The sequence below is a fragment of the Varroa destructor genome, unplaced genomic scaffold (genome assembly GCF_002443255.2).
Source record: "Varroa destructor unplaced genomic scaffold, Vdes_3.0 BEIS01000003.1, whole genome shotgun sequence".
Lineage (NCBI taxonomy): Eukaryota > Metazoa > Arthropoda > Arachnida > Mesostigmata > Varroidae > Varroa > Varroa destructor.
This window is the reverse complement of record NW_019211456.1, coordinates 12,794,470-12,808,840: the sequence shown is the minus strand read 5'-3', so window position 1 is coordinate 12,808,840 and position 14,371 is coordinate 12,794,470. Positions and strand designations below refer to the sequence as shown.

The window sequence follows — 14,371 nt, the reverse complement described above, 5'->3', positions numbered from 1 at the left end:
AAATATTTTCGAGATAATAACTATTATTATTAGTGTAATTATTCTAATTTTTCAAGTGATAAGTGTCTGATGGCGCCGCTAAGTTGTCCCATCCTTAGGTTGACCTGAGTTTTTGTAGTCGTTTTCCATTAAGCACGATTTTCTAATAGGACCTAGCATGGGGCCCACTTTACCGACTGATTTTTTACTTTTCGCGAAACTTCCATGATATATAAACCCATGCAGAACTTGTAAGCGTGGTCTTACTGAGAGTACAGTTACTATTCCACCTTTTCGAGCTTAAATCTAGCTATCCATCACCTAATTTTTCACTGTCGGACACACGTGCTCTGCATAGTCACCGCGTAAATCGATATTTCTTATCTATTCTACTGGTAATCACAAGGGTACTTTACAGAGGCATTACGACCGGGTCTCTGTACGGTGTCACTCTATATCTAAAATTGGCCGCTGATTGATATTCGATAATTTTTGCGAAATGTTTTAATGTATTTTTACACCACTCACGTCCGGGCTACTTGAGAAGGATTCGGGTGCCAATCCGTTATTTTTCGGTGACACGCTTGTCTCTAGCACAGTCTTTTTTATACCCGTAAGTAATATATGCGATTTTTTAAATGTCCATAAAATTTATGGTCAACTGCGATATAGTACCGCGATTAGTACACGAACGATGCCAATTGGAATCGCTTTTACCAAGCTGCAGTACAATATCTGTATACTTACATGATCTGAGCTAACGATTTTTTTTTATTTCGCGATCATTACTTATATTTAAACTTAAATTAAATTAAAATAAAAAAAAAGCCTGCTGTTAATCATACTGCTGATATTGGGCGGACTCGTTTCAAAAATAAAAAATAGCAATGGCGGATAAAACGCTTAGACGATGACCGGTTGATGGACCACCGAACTGCTAGGGACCATATATTCGTCGTTCTAGACCTCAATTAATTTTCTCCAATTTGGAGTTTATTTGGATCAGACTAGTTTGGCGTAAAAGTTCGGAAACCTTCAACACTACCCTTACGAACAATTCGCACAGGTTGATGGAAATCTCTTTACTTGGTTTTGCGACATAAATAAGTTGATAGGGACGTACCGACTGAACATACATATCCTTTGTTTCGACTTTCGGTGCACGGGTTCCTGCAGGAAAGCAGGTGTCCACGAGCTTTACGATATATATATATTGGTAATTCGAAGTTTTGAACAACAGAAAGCGTGATCAAGTAAGTTTGATTTGAATGTTTGATGTGGCGATAATTCGACAAGACTGGGTGCGCCAGTATCGCTTAACTTATAGTTACTAAGAAAAAGTTATTCGTTCATTAGCAGGAAGAGTTTCTGTAAATTGTGTATACCAGTATAGACTCTGGTTGGCGCCGTGGTCAAGGCGAACAGCAGTAAGCTCATCTGTCGGAAATGCCGCGCTCGGCACATACGAGAAATGCGGCTCATTTACATGTAGCTTATGATAAGAGATATCAACTCAGTTTAAGTAAACTATTACATCTATATAAACCATTTCCATGTAAAACTCTGCAGAGCCAGATCTAACAGAGACTACCGCAGGGATCAATACTATTATTATAATATTATTTTTATATAACTGTCATTGTTTAAAAGGATAATAAAGATATATGCGAGACAAACGTTTATGTACGACTAAGTCTCTTTATTTTTACACATTTAAATATGATTTTGCCGGCTCGCTGACATTTTTCATTCGATTGCAGTCACTCTCGATCCATCGACCATAAAATCTGCGACTGAAGAAAACAGTCTCGAATCCATCTTGTGTAGCGAAGCGTTATGGAATCAGCGATAACGAAGCATCATTCTGAAAACAAAGAAAGGGAAAATATTGACAAAATCCAACGAACCGTAAAAGATTAGAAATCGTTGGGACGAAATGTTCTGATACTATCCAGACGCTCAGTGAATGAGCAACAGTAGCGTCAGCCATTGGTAGAGGCAGCCTTGACCCCTGGCTGCCCTGGCGTCTGCGTACCTTTTTCGCATTGGCATTCGGATTGATGATGTCGGATCTTAGTCCGACATTGTATTTGTGATTGTTGATCAAACTGCAAGTCGATGAATGCGGCAGCCACATAGAAATAACTGACAAAAAGCTCTAGTCAGACGAGTGCGGACGACAATGAGAAACAGTTATCCTAGCGGGCATTTCCGTTTTGAACAACGACAGGACACAAACGCCAAATACAGATTAACATTTATTGCCGGCAGCGATTCAAAACTCGTTAACTTTAAATCGACTTTTAACTTAGGCAATGATTTCGGTGAATTAACAAAGTAACTACTCTAAGGCTATGTGTAGCCGACTAGAAAATCGTATGACGCGTTTTAGACAATGTTTTCTATATACAGACCTCTATAAAGCTAAACAGCATTTGCACTGACTGCGCCGGCTTACGCAACGGTCGCACACGTAACACCTATCTACAAAAGCGTCTAATGTTAGACAATGACATTGTCAACTTACCGAACGTAAACATTGTCTTTGCGTTTAGTTTTTATTAGGACTAAAATGTTTCCAACTGACACATGAGACGTGATACCTGTTTATCAGACTTCATTATTGTCGCTAATGAAGCGTCTAATGATAGGAGAGTATGTGTTTTATGGACCGGGTTGTATGCATTTACTATTTCTCTAATGCCCAATATTTGTGATAATCAAAGACTTACTTTCCTGTACAAAGAAAACGTCTAAACGCATCTGTGCCAACGAAGTGACATGTCGAATACTCATATGTTGCTGATCGGACAGAAGCGATTGTGTGACCAATCACCTAGATACCTCCCTCTTTGAGTCGCCGTCCTGGTCTACTCGATTATTTGTGATGGCGAACAATCTCGAGCAGTATATGCGTTAGGGAACAGAAATGAGGAAAAGAACTAACATTGGTTTCGCTTGCTTCCAGGATGCAAAAATAGACTCAGGGAAAACGACGCCTTGGCTGTGAGTAACTCGTCACGTGTGTGAACACAGCTCACCCTCGCAAAATCCGCGGTCATGTCTTTGCTTTCGTCACCAAGTTCTAACTGGTCGCTGCCATCTAGCCGGTATTCAGCCGGCGGCGCTTCAGCTACTGGCAGTTCCACGCTGTCTGCTCTGAGCAGTGGCATATCGCCCACAACGACAACTTCGATCGGATTACGTAGCAAGCCACCTCGATCATCTTTGGCGACGCCAACATCGTATTTCTCGAGCTCAAGCTCAATTGACCTACAATCGCCCACCCGTCGCAAAATGTTGCTAGGTCGCGAAGACGCCTTCGAACGCAGCGGACCTGTCCGACTCACGAGCTACCGAGACCTCAGTGAGTCTCGCGTACCGACGTGGTCAAGTCGGCTGGAACGACTTGAACGTTCAGAGCGTCATGAGAGGGCAGATTCCCTGTCGCGGGGAGTACGCCGACTCTCGATCACCGATTTAAGCACTGCCAACTCGCCATGCCTATCAAGTTCCATGATGTCGACGGCATCACCGATGACCTCAGCGAATCTCGACGTCAACAGCAATCTCACCCTGAAGAAGGGTCATGAACGAAGCCTGTCGGGATGTTCGGCGATCAGCGGTGAGGCTTTGGCGCCCTCTCCAGCCAGCTCAGATTCTGGCTTAGGCTCACGATCAATTACGCCTTCGTCGTCATGCCATTACCGAGCGTTGGGTTCATCCAATTCATCCGTCGACTCGATTGATGTTCCAGTTTGTCCACTTGGTCGGCATCGCCTGCGCAGGGTATCGTCCGTATCAGGAGTAAGTGTATATGACTTTTTAAAACCTTTCAAAGCTTTTCACGTTTTCTCCTTGCTGTCCTATTCGTGGCCCTATCGTTCCGTGATACGTTAGGGCTGGAGACCTAAATTATTGCAAGTACCCGAAAATTAGAAAGACATATGTTTCAAGTAGATGCTTCTGCCAGCTGACTTGCTTCTACAATGTTCAACATATCCTTGTTACATTCTCAGTTCTATTTTTGCATGGATTAACTAATAATCATATCTTGATATTTAAAACCAATTACGGGGTAGTTTATTTACTTTCAATGACAAATATCTTGCGCTCTTTCACAAGGTATACCCGTTTATAACCGCACCATCAACGTCTGCGATCGACCAATTATTTACAATATTATCTGCTGTTACTACAGTGACCCGCTACTAATAGTATTGATAGAACCATATCATTATTCGAAGTGCAGTAGCAGCTTGTTATGCAATTAATTGAGACCAGGTTCCTATCTTTGCCCTTTGAGCCACTCGTTACCGCCGCAGGCAGTGCTGATGGTTGTGCCATTTTGGCGTCCGTTGTTAATCACAGCCTTAATCGCTAGTACTATTACGATGAGTTCAACATTCGGCAATAGCAGCAGAAGCATCAATGGCCACATTCCCTCATGAGACTTTACCACGCATCTACCGGGATTACCGCATAGAAAAGCATACTAGGTCGATTCGCCAGCGTCACAGCATAGCCGTTCTGTCTCTCTTCTCGTCAATTACTAGTCGTGCCTCCACCCCCTATCTACCGATCTCTTGCATCTGTGCATATGTATTTATAAGAGGTTGCGTGTGAGGGTGTGTCTACATGTGAGAATATTGCGCAATTTAGTTGTTTTGTTTATACGTCCGAGGAAAATGACCGTGGAGGAAGGCTGAGAACGACCAGAGCCACTGATAGTGGTAATGTTACTGTTTTTGCAGTTGTTGTCGTCGTTGTTGTGACGTGCAATGTAAAAACGTTTGACACTTACGTTTGAGTATGAGCTGCCGCGTAGAATACATGGGATCCGACGTCCCAAGCGGAAGTGGGGAGGCAATCATTTCGTGCGTGCGATTACTGCCACCCCAGGCATACGTGCTCATCGAGATGGCGCTGGCGACGACGTGGGCGTTAACGATGGCAGCGGTCGGCTCCCAGTATTGCACAACGCTGTGGTTCACAATACTAACTTCAAAATGGCATGTCATCACTTCGACAGCTCCTGTCAGACAGACACCGTCATTTGTGCTATACCCTTAACTCGACGCACACATAAAGCACGGCTACAGGCAAAAACGCCCGCTCTCTATAGCGTTCGCGAGTTTGAAAACTGGAAATTATTCGTCGGTCTATGACACATGTCGGAGTTGCATCGTAGTAGCATCCACCAATGGAGATTAGCTATATTCATGTTCCCGGGGCTTCTCATTAAGGGTTATCAGGTTGGACGACTATAGCTACCCTTATACCCTACGTACGCATATTCGCTCATAGGATATGTAATCGGGACGGCAAGAATGAGTTAGTGACGGAGGGTTATGCACAGGCATAAACATGAACATTTTTCTGTAAATTGTGTTTGCATCTATACGTCGCTGTTTGACCTCCAGTATGCCACATGGTATTGTGTTGTGCCTGTATTAATTAGATATTATGTCATTTGTGGCTATTGGGCGGACCAAGGTGAGAGAGTTGGAGATGACGCGGTTCTTTCAATTTAGTGCAAACGCGTAGGACATTTTACCGCGGGTCTAAGATCTTGTACATGTTCGAAGCAATCCTATTACTATAGCGGTTAGGATTTTGACTCTTGGCCCGCGCTGTTGTTTTGGCCAATTTGAAATAACAGCGCGATCGCTAGGCTAAGTCGACTTGAAAGTTGGTTTGGTAACTGTGGTACCCAGTGAGTCTACTATTATATCTCTCCTTAGAAGGTAAAAGATAGGCCTATAGATTAATAGACAAGCCGTTTCTATCACTTTGATTTTTATTTGTGTGTTCGCGAAAAACTGCATACATTTTCAATTCCTGGGACTCTCTATGGCGTATTGAAACGTACGCGGGTCAAGGCGTTTGTTGCATGATTTTTTTTCTTTGTAACTTGTCGAAACATTTCATGATAATAATGCATGTAATAAAATGAGTTCAGGTGCAGTCCACTATATAGTCTTTCTAGTTGATAAGCAAAGCTAGTATTCCGGCGTAGAAACATGATCTCAGTTAACGTGTTTTCCACTAGCACCCCTAACGAGAATATTTCGATAGAAGTTGGTCCTCGGAATTGTCTGGTGTCGCAATGATTCACGATGGCTTGGCGTACATGGCGCCTGGAAAATGTTACGGCATATTGGTAAATGAACACTTGACCAAATGGATTTCGGAGCTACGAAGGACCACCAAGAGCTGTTGCTGCTGCTGCTTCTGCTTTCCGTTATCGGACTGCGATTTTGACAAAAATAGGATCAATAAAACTTTTTCACGCCACATTGACGTCTTTTCCTTCTCAGGGGGCAACGACTAACTCCATGGCGTTTTTCCCGTCTGTCGAAATCGAGGTTGACACAATTGGTGAATTTCGATGTAGAGCTATCCGACAGATGGTATAGAGAACCCTAGCGTACCTTCAACCGGCTGTGATTACACGTTTAGTACTTGAGCGGCTGATGCCGATCTTTACACAGATCTGTGCAGCCGTGTGCAGGCGCTACATTATAGGTGGCATGCTCATAGTATTGCTTTGCTTTTTCGTGATTGCAAATTTCTTAGCCTTTAGCCAAGGCGGTACTTAGCCAGTTGATTTACAACGGACTGCGAGAAGCTCCTGAATAAAAGTCGCTGTTTTTGGCGTCTTGCTCTGTGGATCATTTGATGGTACTATGACGTTATTGACAACAGATGTTTCGGTTCGAGTTCGTATACTACGTACCAGCCAGCTGCTAGCTTGAATAACAGCTTCCGCCGTTTGCATGTTTTCTCAAAATACGCAAAATGTAATGTAATCTTCTAATAGTCGAAATTTTATTTCTCTGCTGCGATGTACGGCCCCCTCAAATCATCGAATACCAACAGGAAACCGACGACAGTGATTCAGACTAACCTTGTAAGAACGGATCGAGTAAGTGGGCGAATTTGTACCAGATGGTGGCGAATGTCGTTCAGTTGTGGTAAATTGTCTTCGAAAAAGTATTTCTTGTTGCCAATGTTAGCATACGTTGTATGAAATTGGCTGTTTAAAAGGTAACATTGTTCGAGGTCTCTACGATGGCTTTATTAGACAAGCCGAGATCAGCACGAGGAACTAAGCACAAATGGGCGAACATCCGGTTAATATTCGATCGCTGTCATGAAAAGATCGCCGCGAAAAAAAGGCGAAAGGAACCGGCGGAAACCCTAAGCAGACGGAAAGCGAAAGGTCGATCGAGTTTCCAAGTTATATAATAAGGTTACGTGACCGCTCCAAGGGTTGTTTCCGCTCGATCGGTTCTGGTGCACTATCAAACCAGTTGACCAAGCGACTACTTTCTAGAAAAACTGAGTAAAAATTGAATTTGAGATTACGGTAGGTAGAGCCTTCTTTTATTAACTACACTTCCCGTGTGGTGCGCGTATGGAACGCTCTGGCTTCCTCGATCAGAAATGCGAATGAAAATACAAGATAGAAATTCATACGCTTCGTTTTCACTGAAAATAAATAGAATCTCGTTGGTGTACGAAGGGCTTAGCCGTCCATTTGAAGTCAAATCATATGACCCAGCTGATTTTAGGTTTTTCTCGTACACAATAGTATCAAAACAGATCACGATCTCGAGGTCAGCAATCGAACGATACGTCAAAATTAATATTTTTTTTTTTATCAAAATATCTTCTTCCCAAAACATCTCTTGGTGACGATGCCGCGGTCTTCCATAATCTACAGAAAGGTACCGTCAGTATGGATGGAACTGTTCTTATCTACTGTGAGTGTTTCTGGGATCTGCATTGAGGAGTTGTATGGGAACGTATTAAATTTAAGTTTTTGCAATATCTACCAGTTGCATAGCTGTAAATTACCATTAAAAGTACTAATGAATCACCATTCGCCGGTGAACCTAGCTGGCTTGTTATAGCCATTTTAAGTGTTCGAGGCTGCACAAATTATATGTCAGATTAAAGTAAGATAGATGCATGTATCGTTGTATATGGTACGTCCTCGACACTAACGATCATAGCATTGCCGCTAATGCGCGTCGCATCGTTATTCCAGGAAAGTTCGTCGGGTATTAGCGTCGGTTCACGAAGCTCCGCACGAAGCCTCGGAAGCGGATCATCGAGCGACACAAATGGAAACGTGGCCTGCCCCGCCGACGTCGTTCGGGGGCTCCGAAATCTGGGAAATTCGTGCTTCATGAACTCTATAATACAGTGTCTTGTGCATACCCAGCTAGCTGACTACTTTCGAGAGACAGGCTACCGTGTGGATATTAATACCAACTCGCCGATGCGAGGTGATCTTGCTCAGGGCAAGTAAATAATCAAACTATTTCTCCAAATAGTCGATCAGAAGATGCCAGTATCAACGGCATTATGGGTCTACTATGCGCTCATGTACATGACCTTAGTGTAATGCAATGTTGAATACATCACAACAGTTCTATTTCACACAAAGTCGGTATGATGGCTGTTGTTGCCAATTTCGTTTGTGTCGGTTACAGCTTTCGCGAGTCTTGTTGTTTCGATATGGAATTCAAAGGAAGGCCCAGCTCTTTCGCCGACGGAGTTCCGATCTCAGATCCAAAAATACGCCCCTCGCTTCATGGGTTACGCACAGCAGGATGCGCAAGAATTCCTGCGTTATCTTCTCCAGGGACTCCATGAAGACATCAACCGGGTTCGAGTACAGCCACGTGGAACCTGCCTTCCCGATATCGACGATACCCTCAGGTAACTAATATTCTACTTCAGAGCTATCTATCTTCACAATTTTCCCAACAGAAAATGTTCGCTGTATTTTACTTGATTCTATTTTCTACTAATGATTTTTTTATTTTACCTATAGTTCGTTCTTGGCAGCTGCTAAGAGCAATTTTCTGAAGTTTGTACAATTTGTAACCAGTAGCAGGAGTTGTACTTATAAGTTGCGTTTCTAACGTGTTCTAATTTCAGTGATCAGGCAAAGGCTGCTGAGTCCTGGCGTCGATACTTACGAATTGACGACTCGCGCATCGTCGACTTGTTTGTCGGCCAATTAAAGTCAACGTTGCAGTGCGCTGTGTGCGGCCACAAGAGCGTCACCTTTGACCCGTTTTGGGACCTTTCATTGCCAATATCCGACTCGCGCTGTTCGGCACATTCGCTGCAGCAGTGTCTCGAGTTGTTTACGAAGGACGAAGTACTCGACGGCGACGAAAAACCGGTCAGTGAAGTAACTGATATCCATTGATTGCGTTCGCTGACGTAGACTCGACGTCTGCATACTGGCTATCGTATTTTTTCAGTCCCGCCACTCAGGATTATTTTTCATAGCGTTACGTTTTAAGAACTCCGCAATAGTAGATAGCATATCACGTTTCCATCTCGACGCAATTTCAGACCTGTGAGGAGTGCAAGAAGCGACAGCGCATGACTAAGCAACTCTCGATATGGAAGTGTCCTAAGATCCTTGTCCTGCACTTAAAGCGCTTCGGTAACTGTGAACGTTACCGCTCCAAGCTCGATACTAATGTCCAGTTTCCTTTAAAAAATCTCGACATCTCGGAGTTCGTTTCCAGTGGTGCGTATGGTTCAACAGTAACTCGATAGATTCGAATTCTCGCATAAGTAAAAACCGAATTCCAATAATGTGTACATGCATCGCCATAAATTCTTGTTGTGTAGCGGTAACCGGAAGAAAATGGAATAGTGTGCTACAGAACAATCTGGAGTTGTTATGCTGGAATGATCTGTGTGACGGTGCCATTTTTCTGATGCGTTGGTGTCCTCAACAGGTGGCGATTCACACAGATCGAAGTATAACCTTATTGCCGTATCGAACCATTCTGGATCAACGCATTCCGGCCACTATACGGCTAGCTGTCTGAACCCTCACAACAGGCAATGGTATTGTTGCAACGATGCCAGGTACGCCTACACGATTTCTGTCGGATTTCTTTTTCGTCTAAATATCTACCTCATTGATTCTCTGGCTCTCTATCACAATTGGATAATTATGAATTTGCATTGTTCGCAAAAGTACACGAACGCCCAGAACGTAGAGGGATCAATCCTATTCAGTTTGTGACTTACTTCTGTCATTATGCACTTTCTTGCAGGGTTTCTGAGATCAACGACAGTTCCGTAGTATCTCCGGAGGCGTATGTGCTCTTCTACGAGTTGGACGGCAGCACATTCAGCCGCCTGTAGATAGATGTATTGTAGATGTAGATGATAAATACGTCCCTTTGGGGCCTCTTCGCTACGCACAGTCTCTTTGCACGTCCGTGCAAGGCCCGCTATCTTCGCCTTCTCGCAATGCAATCAATGAGCTAAATTCGAGCCACATTATCATACGAATGATGTAGCCGCTGCATTTTAACGAACAACAGCTAGTTTCTGTCTAGACAGTGATGTCGGAAGTTACGTTACCGACGCCTTTGAGTAATTAAGCAGAATGCAGCTTCTCCGTTCGTGCATAAAGAACACACATAGACGTGCGGATTAGCAAGTAACAGTCCATGTATCGTCGCTAATGGATGTGACCGATTTGACAGCGCGGGGCGCTTTATACGATACTTACAGCGAGCCTCTGAAATGCAGAGGCAACCAGAGCTGGCGACTGAACTAATCGAGATTCCAGGAGACCTTGTCGCAGAAGGCCTATCATTTGTTGGAAGTGAGATGCTACGATGCTGGCAGCCGTTGAAGAATCTAGTCTGGCGCTTGTGTTCATTCAAAGCAGCTTATCGACGTTTTTAGTATACGAGGAGGCAATAGGAACTACATTGATAGAATGATAATCTATTTACATGTGCTTTTGGGAGCCAGATCCCGAAGCAATGACCCGCAATTAATAGGGATACGGCAGTTACTGGAGTACCTGACGCAGAGCGGCTCAGGAAAGAGAGCGAGATAATACTGTACAGTAAATAAAGTTCTCAAGCAAAATTTGCTAGAAAAAAAAATATAATCTTAGTCAGTTTCACCATGTGCAGACTTTGTTGCCTTGGCTACGTATTATTCCGTCAAATAGGTCTCAGTCATATCCAAATTTCATGGTTTTTTTTACTTTTAATAGAATCTATAATGACTTCAAAATTACCCTATCATATCTGCCTTTTGACAGTAGACAGAAAAAAAACAAAACCTTATATGTTAGAATGCATCCAGTTGAGTAATTATTCTTTAGGTATGGAGAACCACTTTCTTACCGATTTACCCTAAGCAATACTCGTGCAATAAACATCACTGATGATAAAGATGAAAAATATTCTTCTGATACAAAACAGAAATGCTTTTACAGTAATGCGTGCAATTTCAAAGCTGTGTTTGACTCACTATCGAGTTTGATTATTGTTGCCCCTTTCGAAGGACGCCTGAATCTGGGTAAACGATGGGCATGTGACAACTTGATAACATAGCTGCAGATAGAACAAAGACCCTTTCGTTAGACAAAACGATAGATAGACAATATTGGACAGCTAGGAGACAATGAAGAACCGAAGTTAGGAGAGCAAGGAGACAAAAACCGCGCCATAAACTTATATCTAATAACATCAATTGTAAAGGACGCCGACAAATTGCAACTAATATTAATCATAGCAATACATACATACACAAACTATAATAATTATAATTATAAGGATTATTATAACAGTTATTATATAAGGTTATAGGGCATCGTCTTCGATGATGAGATCAGTTGCAATCGACCACCGTAGTAGAAATGGCGGTCACCCTGTCGAATACTGTACATAATTTGTGTTTATATATATATATATATATATATATTGTTTATATATATATATATATATATATATATATATATATATATATTAGATATGTAATAATAATCATGATGAATATGAATTGCAAAATAAGGCACTAATAATAAGGACTTATGAGTCCTGGAAATTCGTCGCGAATCCAGACGTACAGAAGACGTGTTCATGTTGATGATCATGATAACTGAGGTACTAGATAAATAACCTAAGGAATTCTGAAAATAGGTTCTATTGTATAGCAGCAAATGCGCTATTAAGAGGCGAGAGGCAAAGGAAAGGGCCACTTCGACGAGGCCTATAGACGTGTTGAGAATATTCAAGCCGTTGTGAGCATCTGCGACTGAGCGTGCTTCAAGTGCGGGTGCGCACGTTGTCATGTGAGAGGTTCTCTTCGAAAAAGAAGATCAAATAAAGAAGAAGGGTTGGGAAATTAATGATCTTTGCGGGTACGAGGAGAGAAAAGAAATAAAAGAAGCGTGTACTAAGTAAAATAATATAATAAAATTATTGTTAACCTTTAATCTGACACGTCTTTGCTTGTAAGTAATGACATGCTACTGTACACTATTATCATAGATAGGGTAAATTATACATAAAGATTTCATTAGATTTCAATAGATCTAGATCGCTTTAGTAATGCGTCAATCGATAGACATTATAGTCTTCATTCGAAAACGCATTTCTTCAGCAAGTATTTTTGGCAGTTCGATAGCACCTTAACAATAAGATCAGTTAATAGTCAGAAAGAGTTTGCACTTTGTTCACTTACATGTATATGCAAGCTGCTGTATTTAAAAAAATCTGAATATTTTGTTTTCATAATTACTTACCGGTTTTATCACACCTTCCACTTTATTACGTTCATAGCTTCTACAGTAAGCCATATAAGAACCATCGATCAATTAGCGACCGCGACAGGCACAACGATCAACAGTCAAATAGCCTTCTCGTTACTTTATCAATCTGGCAAAAAAAACCGCCGTCAGATCACTAGACATCGCTTTATAGCCACTCCCCAGCTGACACTCTTTCGCAAACGGTGCGCTACCGTACGCATACGGTACGTTCTTAACAGACTCGACTCTACCGCAATACTTTCGCCTATGGTGTCCACTGTGTACTACTGCGCCCCATAAACGGACATTAAAGCATATATGGTATCAAGAAGTAAGACGTGACCCGACATGGATAGTGCCGGCTCGCCAAAAGACCTCACTCTATTTCATGCTGGGTCTGGTCCGCTGGGTGGCGTTGCTTTCATTGCCTTTCAGTTGGGCTAATGCTACTGCTGGGTGCTATCTCCAACGCGTGACTCTCAATCCTGTAAAGGATAGATAATAAAAGGTGACTAGCAAGTCATTTTGCAGTGTACAACTACAACCCTGAAACGAGAGGTGAGCACTTTTGTGGATTTACCGTCGTCGACTTCATTAGCACTTACCACCACCACAAGGTCAACAACCTAGGACTCACCAGGCACTGTCCAGCTGGTAACATTGCGTTAAGGTGTGCAGTACGAGTACAGTAAGACTAAGGTTAGTAGTTATTCATGTTCATGGAAAGCAACCGCGACAGCATTTTTTCCTTCGTTGCTTTGCGGAAAGATTGAGACAACCGAAAAACTAAGAGTTTTTGTTTGGCTCAAAACAGGAAACAGCTAATTATATGTACGAAATGACGTTGTATCGCGCAATTGTAGCGTTTATATGCGTTGGAGTTCTGACGCGAGCTCAAGAGAACTTAGAAAGAACGTGAGAAATCCACAAAGGATAAATGATGTTTCGTTGCCAACAGCACAACAAGCTTCGCAGGAAGAACTGAAATCCTCGGCTACAAACGCGTCTGCAGTGGAGAATCCTGTTGAAACGACTATTACCCAAAGCACTGTCACACAGGCAACGAGTACAGAACAACGCCACGCGGAAGAAGAGTTACAGCTTTAGGGCAATGGACCACCGAAAACCGAACTCGGAATGTTGCAAGTCAGGAGGAAGATTTTACCTTGCAAAGAAATGAAACACCTCCAAGAAATGTGGATCTTACAAATATGAACGAAGAAGTTACAACTCTAGAGATAGAGACAGTAGGTTTAAAACAAAGGTACATCGATATCGAAGATTTCAACGATGTTTCAGGAGAGTAACATTATTTCTACGGACATCAATATACTCCAAGCAAGTACAACCCGTAGAGGGCGTTGGTCAGACCAGGAAGCGACCCCAAGCGGAATACGAACGACAGTGCTCAATACAATTCCTCGGAGGACTCCGGGCTTACCTGCTGCACCGATAGCAAGCACATTAATTGAACGAAATACGTAGCTAACAGGCCATCCTGTCTCCCATGGAATTGACTTTTACCGTCCTCTCCATATTATAGACGGTGAGCAGGCAGCCAAGGAGTAAAAAATAATAGATGACAATAGCAACTGCATCCAATTTGTCCACTAGCTGATACTTGCGACAGCGTCTTTTTTCTAATACTGTTCGACATAAGCGTGTGGCGTATAGAACTAGAACGCTACCACATTTCTACCTTTATAGATCGTCCTCATATTCTATTGAGTAATCCAGGTCTGTTTGGATATTGCCTCTTGCAGTTTGCTTGACCTTTGTTGAATAACA

The 14,371-nt window shown here is 42.5% G+C and overlaps 1 protein-coding gene and 1 long non-coding RNA gene across 6 annotated transcripts in view; one reads left to right on the top strand and one right to left on the bottom strand.

Annotated features, from left to right (window-relative positions):
- Positions 1–12,268, top strand: part of LOC111246207 (ubiquitin carboxyl-terminal hydrolase 2-like) — a 114,466-nt gene extending 102,198 nt beyond the window's left edge. For 4 of the 5 annotated variants that reach the window (XM_086984766.1, XM_086984768.1, XM_022795435.2 and 1 more), the window contains 7 exons: positions 2,948–3,786; positions 8,036–8,291; positions 8,484–8,712; positions 8,935–9,184; positions 9,361–9,541; positions 9,756–9,888; positions 10,080–12,268. In XM_086984766.1, the coding sequence (XP_086840892.1) occupies positions 3,040–3,786; positions 8,036–8,291; positions 8,484–8,712; positions 8,935–9,184; positions 9,361–9,541; positions 9,756–9,888; positions 10,080–10,170 (1,887 nt within the window). In that variant the 5' untranslated portion in view covers positions 2,948–3,039 and the 3' untranslated portion in view covers positions 10,171–12,268. The remainder of the gene's footprint in view (positions 1–2,947; positions 3,787–8,035; positions 8,292–8,483; positions 8,713–8,934; positions 9,185–9,360; positions 9,542–9,755; positions 9,889–10,079) is intronic. The other variant, XM_086984769.1, reaches the window with a different exon arrangement.
- LOC111246214 (uncharacterized) lies at positions 1,654–5,484 on the bottom strand. Its single transcript, XR_015324607.1, has 2 exons — positions 4,784–5,484; positions 1,654–1,843 (listed from the first exon to the last, which is right to left on the bottom strand). It is a non-coding gene; the product is annotated as an uncharacterized LOC111246214 (long non-coding RNA).
- Positions 12,269–14,371: the final 2,103 nt, after the last annotated feature.